The sequence below is a fragment of the Gavia stellata genome, chromosome 17 (assembly GCF_030936135.1).
Source record: "Gavia stellata isolate bGavSte3 chromosome 17, bGavSte3.hap2, whole genome shotgun sequence".
NCBI classification, from domain to species: domain Eukaryota; kingdom Metazoa; phylum Chordata; class Aves; order Gaviiformes; family Gaviidae; genus Gavia; species Gavia stellata.
Window position 1 is genome coordinate 4,701,812 of NC_082610.1, and position 9,550 is coordinate 4,711,361.

Here is a 9,550-nt window from a genome sequence, read left to right on the forward strand (position 1 = left end):
TCCCTTTCTTTCAACACCTTTGTTCTTTTTAGCCATCCTTCCCGCGCGGGGGCTGAACCAAGCCGCCCCGAGCGCGCCGGCTTTGTGGGATGCTCTCAGGGGAACAGCCGCGAACGTCGTCTTCCCATTGCAGTTAAAACCACTCTGTGCAAAACATCGGTGACGCTGACTGCCCTTGCTCAAGCCGACCCGTCGTGACGAGCGCTGCTCGCCGCTGTCCCGCGGAGGCGCGACGAGATAAGGACGTCTCTCCCGCCCCGCTCGCAGCGGGAAGGGTGCAGGGACCCCGCGCCCGCCCCCTGCCGCCGCCACGCCCACTCCGTCTCCTCAGCCCATGGGTTGAGCGCGCTCCACCAATGCGGTGGCGCGGAGCGGAGGGGTGCGCGGCGGGGATTGGTCAGGGCGGCGGGGGCGGGGCGGAGAGGCGTCGCCCTGAGGAGAGCGGCAGTGCCGCCGGTACCGGCTGAGGTGGGTTGTAGGGTCGTTCCTCGGCGAGAGGAGCGCCGCTGTGGGAGGAGCGGCACCGGACGGGCAGTACTGGCGAGCTGTCCCTGGTAAGTTGCCCCTGCGCCGTCCCCGGGTAGCTGGCAGCGTCTGCCGGACCGGCGATGCCGCCCGTGCGCGGGGGGCGCGGGCTCGTGGGTGCGTTCCTCGCTGAGAGCCATGTTGGGCCTTGGCGAGGAGCGGGGTGGCCCCGGAATGGAGGGACGAGGAGGGGCTGTAAGGGGGCGTTTGCAGCGCCGTCGGCTCGGTAAGTGCCCCGACTCCGGAGGTTGTTTTTAATTTGCGCCCCCGATGCTACTCCCCAGGGTACCCGTGTCTCGCGTGAGGGGCCTGGCGTGCGGGAAGGTGCCGCCCGCCCTGCCTGCATGGGTCCGCTGAGCCCCTCCTGGGCAGCGCGCTGCTCTCTTCCCCTCCTGTGCAAAGCACGGGGCTCTGTGGAATGTTGCATGTTAGCTAGGGATTTTGCTTTCAAATATATATTCATGAACAAGAGTCCGCCTTATTTTTGTGGCACAAAATCTAAAAGTGTTTTTTTGCCGCACTTCTACTTGGTGGAGATTCTCTTCAGTAAGTCCAGAGCATGCTGATGAGAAGCATCAAACACGTGTGTTATTATTGCTTGGAAGGACTTTATGTGAATTTTACTCTGTGAACTGTACATTAGATAAGTGGCTTAGGCACCAAATGGGGAGAGCTTCACAGTGAATTGTGTGGTTGGCATGATTATTGCTTTAACACAGTGTGAGCAGTAATGCAGTGCTGCGTTGTTAAGCCATGAAGTTTGGACTCGGAGGAAGAGTGCATCTTTGGAGTTCTCTGTGCAGGTGATATTTGAATTGTGAATTTTGCTTCAGGCTCCTGTTAAGAAGCTGACTAAGGGTTTAGGAAAGCAATATTTGGGGTGTGTTTAGGGGGGTAACAGGAAGCACGCCCTTATAGAAATTGAAATAGTTACTAATAGGAGTGAGTACGACTTCAATGGGAGTCTTGATCCAGAAACGTTAGCACGTGTTAAGTGATGTGGGAATGGTTCTGAACATGAAAGGTTGTTACTGCCATCATAGCTGTCTGTCACACTGGGATATATCTGTTTAGGGGACTCGTCCTAAGCAGACACTTGTTTAAATTGGTCTGTAGAGAGGCAAAACTTGGTGGCAGTTGTTGGCCTTCAAATAGGGGGAAGCATGGATCCCATATGCAACCTATTGAATGCCAGCCTTTCTCATCTAACCAGTTCCCAGGTTTAGTAATTGGATGTTTATTCTGTTTCTGCGCTGCCTAGTAGGATTAATGATAAACTGGGTGTGTGTGCCGGTCTTGCACAAAATCCCAGGTGCTGCCAGCTGCAGGGAGGCTTTTTACGAGTGCTCAGCAGACTGAGCAGAGTTTTCAAATCTAGTACACTGAGCTCTGCAAAGTAGCTGGGCTATTTGGCTACTTAAAAACCTAAAACAAAACTAAACGCCGTGAAAATTCTCAACCTAGCATTTCTTTTCTGGGTCTCCTAGAAAAAAGGCTTGCTTTCTCAGTAGGACTGACAGATCATGTGGAATCCTTGGAAATATTCATAATATAACTGGGCGAAGCTCTGCGCAACCTGATCTAAGTTGTCCTTGCTCTCAGCAGGGGCAAGTGGGGTTGGACTAAATGACGTCAAAGGTTTCATCTAAGTCAATTCTGATGATTCGTGAATAAGAGCCTTTTTATATTGGCAAAATTCTTACTAGTATTATAACTGTTCCTTGTAAGAATTTGTACTACTGTTGTAAAGCAAAACCAACACAAATAACTGGAGTAAGCTCCCATGCTCTAACCTTGATACAGTGCATCTTCTGTCCTGCCCCTTTCTTCTTGTACGTGATCAATAACCTCCTCTTGAGGCTGGTGCGTTACTTGCTTTAGAAACCTTGTCATGAAAGTATTGATACCTGGAAAGATGTAGACTTCTGGCTCAAATTGGAGCCAAATTTGAGCTCAGATCTAAGCCAGAAGTCTGACCCTATTTTAAAATGTCTCTGCTGAAAGATAGGGTGGTAGTTAGCACTTACGATAATTGAAATAGTAAATAACATAAGCTTCCTGCCACCTGTGTATCATCTTGCATTCTTTGCTTAGGATTTCTGCCTAACCAGCTTGGCAAAGGGGAGTGGTTAGAATTCCTTTTGAATTACTTCTGAAAATAAACACTTTTATTGCAATGTGTTGCATGGAGGAGACTTCTACAGAGTAACATACTACGTATTTTGAACTTGAGAGTGGCATGTTATCCCTGCGGCTGGGTTTATCTTGTTTGAGATGTCCTTGCTTTGGCACCTAGGCATCTTCCTTTCTCTTAATGTGCTGGGGAGCAGTGAGAGCCTGCTGCTCCCTAAGGGGCCAGGAGCTGAGAGCTCAGGGGGATAGCACGGCTGCGGGCAGGGGCTTGCCTCTCAGTGCTGTAGTACCTCTGTGATGTGAGGAGGGCAGATGCAGAGATTAAGGGATTAAGGCCAGGTTCAACCAAGAGTCCAGATAATCAGGCAGGTTCATGGCAATGAGGCAGGTCAAGCCAGGAAGTCAGTCCATAGGTCAGGGTCGGGTCCCCTGATTGCCAGGCAAACCTGTGGTGATAGGGCTGGGCCAAGGCCAGGCAGGGGGCCATCAGCCCAGGTGTAGGGTTCAGGCCTGGTGAGGGGAAGCAGAGTCAGACACAGACCCAGAATGGCCAGGCAGGGCCATGGGGATGAGGCTGGGCCAGGATGTCAGCCTGTGGGTCAGGCCTGGGTCAGCAGGACCCATGGCCAGGCAGGACAGGGTGCCCGTGTAGCTGGAGAGCAGCACTCCTATGGCATCACTGGGACAGGGAGTGATGGACCTGGGATGGGCTGAAATGGGTTTCCTGGCCCGTGGGCAAGGTTGGGGAGGCCTTGGGCCAGGCCGGACAGGGACATTAAGGCCTGGTGGTGTCCTCAGGGCCCTGAGAGTGTGTTGCATTGTCATTCCTGTTTCAGTGGAAATAACTGCTGGTTTCTGGTGTGGGTTAAAACATTAAAGCCTGAAAAGGTACAAAACTAACAACTGTTAGCAAATTCACCCCGAATGGCAAACTATAAGACTCCATATGTTTTAGAGTCTATATCTTCCCATGAGACAAAGTTCTAGAAAAATAGCTTTTTCTTTTGGATGGGGGATTACCACATGTTGAGATTATGGGATGATGATCTTTAACAAAAGGAGTATTTGGGCGAAGCAAAAGAAAGCTGTAAGGTGTGTGCCACAGAGAGAATTAAGTGTTGCCTAGTAAGTCATTCTCCATTCCCACTGGTTTCTGATTTAGATGGGATTATAAACTGTTTTCTTGTTTTCTTTGCTGTAGCTAACCTGTATGGAACAAGGAGTCTGGGGAAAAGTACATAATTTGCCAAGGTCCACTACATGTAATGTTACAACAGTAGCAATTTTTGTAATTAAGAAAGGCAATTAGTTACATAACTTTATTTTCAGATGTTTATAAGAACATGGTAAAACAGTTTTTTCCCTTTGTGTCTCACAAGTAAGTAGTAAGCCATATATTATATAATATACCTGAAAAAAAATTTCCAGTTAGCAAGGAGTTTAATGGATTACTTTGATATCAGTGTTTTGGTTATGTTTTGCTGAATATAAGATCATAAGGAAATGGAAAGATTTATTTTTTTTCCCCTTCTTACCCTCTTCCTCCAAAGTTCTTCTAATCAGAAGGGTATATAATAGTTTTTAATAACTTCTATTTGTGTTTCTCTTCTGTAGAGCCGTAAGAATTACTGAGAACCAGCTGGAATAATACCATGAATATTTTCTTTCATACAGGACATTATGGCAGCCCATCAGGAGAAAAAACCTTCTGAAGAAAGCAAGCGCAAAAGCACCCAAAATGGTACTGGAACGTCTCAAGTCCAGTGGGGAAGAGCATGGTGAGAGAAGCTGATGACCCTAATTAGTCATCATATTTCAAATTGGTTCATACTTACTCTTAAAGATGCTATGTTCCTCTTAAACTACACTCTATTAATAACAGATTGTTACATTGCTCTTCTGTTGAAAGCTCATGGATGATAAGCTGTAGTAACAGATGCCAAAGAAGAGTTCTTCAAGGTTTTTAAGACAGAGAGTTTGCCAGATGGCTTGGGTTAAAACAGAGTCCTCCTTGCAAAAAGGAAAACAAATCATAAAGATGAGTAAAATCTGTAGTTCCTTCAAGGGCTGAAGAAAATATTTCCTGAGATTTGGAAAACAGGCATCCATCTGTCGTATTGCCGGCTGACATCTCCTGCTGTAGTAAGATTTATGACTTATCTCCCTGTTCTCAGAGAGTTGTGCAAATATTAGTAGAGTATTGTATTGCAGCTGGAAACAGCCATGGGTGTTAATATGGCTTGCCACTACAGACAGTAAGTGGTAGAGCAAGTTAAACTTCTGGCTGTCCAGGGTCTGTCTTTTCTGTGTTTCCAAGTTTTGCATAATATTCTTGTGATTCTCTTGCCACTTACAACTGAACACTCTACCAGTTGTACCCATGATTGCCATCAAAAACATGAATGCTGTAATAATAATCTGCTTTTTGGAGGGGAGATGTTATCTATTCTGTTGCTCTGATCAACTAGCATAGATCTACTACAGTTTGTGGTAAAGTAGGTAACATGCTAAGTTTTTTAATAGCTATTTGACCCAAAGAAATTTATGTGGCCTGAAAACATTTTCAGTTTTCATCCAGTTAGTCTAGAAGGTCCACTGAAAAAATTGTCTCACTTAGTCAAACCACTGTTCTAACTGAAAGCTGGGGGGGGAAAAATGCTCTGTTTTGGATTACAGGGAGGTGGACTGGTTTTCCTTGGCAAGCATCCTTTTCCTGCTCACGTTTGCACCACTTATCGTATATTACTTCATAATGTCCTGTGACCAGTACCAGTGCTCTCTGATTGATCCACTCATTGACTTGCTCATGGGGAATAAACATCTGTCTGACATCTGGAACAAGACTCCTACATTAACCTATAGGGCTGCTGGCATCTATACCCTTTGGGTTGCTTTCCAGGTACGTTACTGAGTTATGATCGGGATGTGGTGGCTGGTTTTTAAAACAGCTGTTTGAGTAATCCTTTTACATGAAACATAATGGAGTGTCACACTGGCTTTTACTCTTTGGTGTTTCTCACCTTCCATGGCTTTTTGGAATCCAAATGAAGCTTATGCGCTTGAAAAATAAATATGTAGGGAATATACACAAATATTCCTTGTGTGATATTCCTTGATGTGTGGTTTTTTTTAAGAAAAAGCAACTATAGAACAACAATACCCATTTGTTTTAAATTAATACACAATAAATATATCATAAACTAACACTGCAGAAGGGGTGATATTTTCCATAGACAGACTGTAAAAGAACATTGACGTATGAAATGTAACTTAGATTTGTAAAGTATCTTCAAACTTATCAAACTACTCTAATGGTTTTTTTCCAAATTGGAAAACAACTTACAAATAACACAGGTTAATGTCAAAATAAAAGGCTAAGGACCTGAATCTAGTTACCAACTGTCCAGCCTTCCCACTGAAAAAGGATGACAACCATATATGAAGTACATCTTTAGAACTGTTTAATAGTTTGGACGTATTATTAGTCTAAAATCACAACAGCTAAATCTTGGCATATGTTCCTATCCAATACTTCATTGAAACTGCCACGTGTTACATTTGGTATGTGTATGAAAGGGATAGTGGGTTATGGGGTTTAGTCTTGTCTGTTTTTGCTGTTAATACGTTCTCTCTCTTCTAGGTGGTTTTGTATCTGTTCATTCCTGACTTCTGCCATAAATTTCTTCCTGGATATGTAGGAGGTGTACAGGAAGGTGCTGTCACCCCTGCTGGTAAGTTCTTTCTTAGAATATATGCACACCGTACAATCTCTTAAAATGATAGTATTTCTGTACTGACAATCTCTAACAACCCATGTGTATCTGGAGGAAATGTGGACATAAATGCTTTCACCTTCCTCGTATGTTTACTTCAAACAAAAATAAAAAGTGATCTATGTCATCTTTTAGAATAAATGATTGAATTTCTATTTCTTACTGTTAGTAAAACTATAGATATGGCAGGCACCACACCAGCAATTGAAAAATACAGATTGATAATTTTGGCGGTTAAAATCAACAGTGGACTATTGCTAGTATCTGACAATGCGGTTGCACCTGCTGATAATAAGTTAACCCACGAGACTTGAACAAAATGCGGGATGTGAACTAAGTGTGAGAATAAGGTAACTTGTTACCTTAGCCAATTTTAGGGGAGTTTCCAAATTCACTGGTTTGTGAAGTGAGAGTGAAGAGAAAAACTCAGCCTAACAAAGCCTGATGGTTACAGCAGAGTGTAATGAAACTTTCAGAAAAGTGACACAAGATATTTAATTGGGAGGGTGAGGAGAGTGAGGTCATTTCATGAGCACTTGATTGAGCTTCTATATATTGTATGGATATCCATATTAATAAAAAGATGTACTAATGCAGTGTCAGTAACATTCATTTTTTTTTCTTCATATTTTAGGTGTAGTGAATAAGTATGAAATCAATGGACTACAGGCTTGGATCATTACCCATGTGCTTTGGTTTGCAAATGCCTATTACTTCCACTGGTTCTCACCTACCATCATTTTTGACAACTGGATTCCTCTCTTGTGGTGTGCCAATGTCCTGGGATATGCAGTTTCCACATTTGCAATGATTAAAAGCTACTTTTTCCCTACCAATGCCAAAGACTGGTATGTGGTTTTTAACAATGAGAGAATACTAGGTAATTGGACATATAAATTGAATGCTGCACAGAATAATAATGACAAATGTATTTTACGGGCACAGGTAGGCCAATGTATGACTGCGGTTCTTTGCTTCGTTAGCACCATCCTCTGTTTCATGCTACATGTCATGTGACTGGCAGCCTCAGTGTCACAGATAATTACTTGTCACAAATAGGATGGATGTAAGGTTATAGTTAGACTCTTCAAAAGTGTTACCAAGAATAAACTAGGGTACCTCTGAAGCTAAAATTTCTCTACTAATGTAACGCTTTGGTTGGATCAATTTGCATTATCTTGCACAACGTTATATGGTTTTATGATTTTCATTATGATTACATCAAGTGAATATGAAATGTGTAGTCAGAATAGTAATTACCTGTATTTGTGTATAACTGCATACATTTCTAATTTTTTTTATGCTTTCTAGCAAATTCACTGGCAACTTCTTTTATAACTACATGATGGGGATTGAATTTAACCCTCGAATAGGAAAGTGGTTTGATTTCAAGCTGTTCTTCAATGGGCGCCCTGGTATTGTAGCCTGGACTCTAATTAACCTTTCCTATGCTGCTAAACAACAGGAGCTGTACGGTCAAGTAACCAACTCCATGATCCTTGTCAATGTCCTTCAGGTAAATTTGGAGGCGTAAAATAAGAAACAAATTTAGAAAGAAACTAGTATTAAAGTAGAAAAAACTCTTAGCATTGAAACTGAACTTACACAATTTTTCCTGGCCTGAACAATCTCATTCAGTGATGATGCTCTGTTATTAATGTGAAACTATTCTGTTTCAGGGTATTTATGTTTTGGACTTCTTCTGGAATGAAGCCTGGTATTTGAAAACCATTGATATCTGCCATGATCACTTTGGATGGTACTTGGGCTGGGGAGACTGCGTTTGGTTGCCTTACCTCTATACTTTGCAGGTAAAAATGTGGTACAATACATGTTTGGGCTAAAAGGAAAGAAACTTCCCAGAATTGTTCTCCCTAGCAGTTTGATTTGTATCTTAAATTGTTTCTAGACAGTTTGAATACCGAGTAACCATTACAAAATCCTTTGTAACAATTCACCTGTAGGAAAGCTTACTGTCCATCCACGGAATTGACATCTTTTCCTCTTCTCCCTTTCTTTTGTGCCCTTTTCTGTCACTGTCTATTGTGTCTGTATATTTTTCTAAATCCTTTCAGTCCTTTCTTGTACTCCTGCATGTTGAGGATTTTTTTTTGGTGGGTGGTTTGTTTGGTGGGGGGTTTTTTTGTTTGGTTTTTTTTTTTTTTTACACTCCTGTCCTGGTTGGTCTGCATCCTTGCAACTTTTCTCCTCTTTTTATTCCACCTAAGAAATACAATTTTGGAGAGAGAGAGAAAATGCAGGATGCAGAGTTTTCTGAAAATTTTCCACAGTTCTACTGGTAGAGCTGGTATTCTTTCTACTCATCTGTTCTGGGTCACTGTAGGTCAAGGAATTAGTCTGGCATCCTGAGCATATATTGAAAGTAAATCACTTATTGTCCCTCTTTCTGCTCCCCAGGGTTTGTATTTGGTTTACCACCCTGTCCAGCTGTGCACAGCTAATGCCATAGGGATCTTGATGCTGGGCTTGATCGGCTATTACATTTTCAGAATGACCAACCACCAGAAGGACCTCTTCCGTCGTACAAATGGCAACTGCAAGATATGGGGGAAGAAACCAGAGTATATTGAGTGCTCCTACATGTCTGTGGATGGGACCAAGTACTACAGCAAACTGATGACCTCGGGATTCTGGGGGTGGGCACGCCATTTTAACTACACAGGAGATTTGATGGGCTCCCTGGCCTATTGCCTGACTTGTGGGTTTGAACACATCTTGCCTTACTTCTACATTGTTTATATGACTATTTTGCTAACGCACCGTTGCATTAGGGATGAACACCGTTGCTTCAGCAAGTACGGGAAGGACTGGAAGCGCTACACTGCTGCAGTGCCTTACCGGCTCATACCAGGGATATTTTAAGGCCAACAGAGAATCCAGGGGAAAGAAGAAGCTTTTTTTGGAGATGAAGAGAGTTTAGTTAGTTAAACTAACAAAAACACTTTGTGAAGTACAGTCATACTGTTGTGAAGGAGAGAAGGTGGCTGAACAATAATCCTTGCTGCACTGAAGGAACATGTAGTCAGACTGTATTTAAAGTAAATGAAATGAGGTGCTGAAATGGCCTGGGTTTTTAGAAGACTTTCTCACCTGGAACT

The 9,550-nt window shown here is 43.2% G+C and overlaps 1 protein-coding gene across 1 annotated transcript; it reads left to right on the top strand.

Moving 5' to 3' along the window:
• The first annotated feature begins 527 nt into the window (after window positions 1–527).
• Window positions 528–9,338, top strand: DHCR7 (7-dehydrocholesterol reductase). The gene is made up of 8 exons (XM_059825962.1): window positions 528–554; window positions 4,333–4,436; window positions 5,335–5,557; window positions 6,299–6,389; window positions 7,066–7,279; window positions 7,743–7,947; window positions 8,111–8,242; window positions 8,850–9,338. The coding sequence occupies exons 2-8, from the start codon at window positions 4,339–4,341 to the stop codon at window positions 9,312–9,314; spliced, it is 1,428 nt and encodes a 475-aa protein (XP_059681945.1). The 5' UTR covers window positions 528–554; window positions 4,333–4,338; the 3' UTR covers window positions 9,315–9,338.
• The last annotated feature ends 212 nt before the right edge of the window (window positions 9,339–9,550 follow it).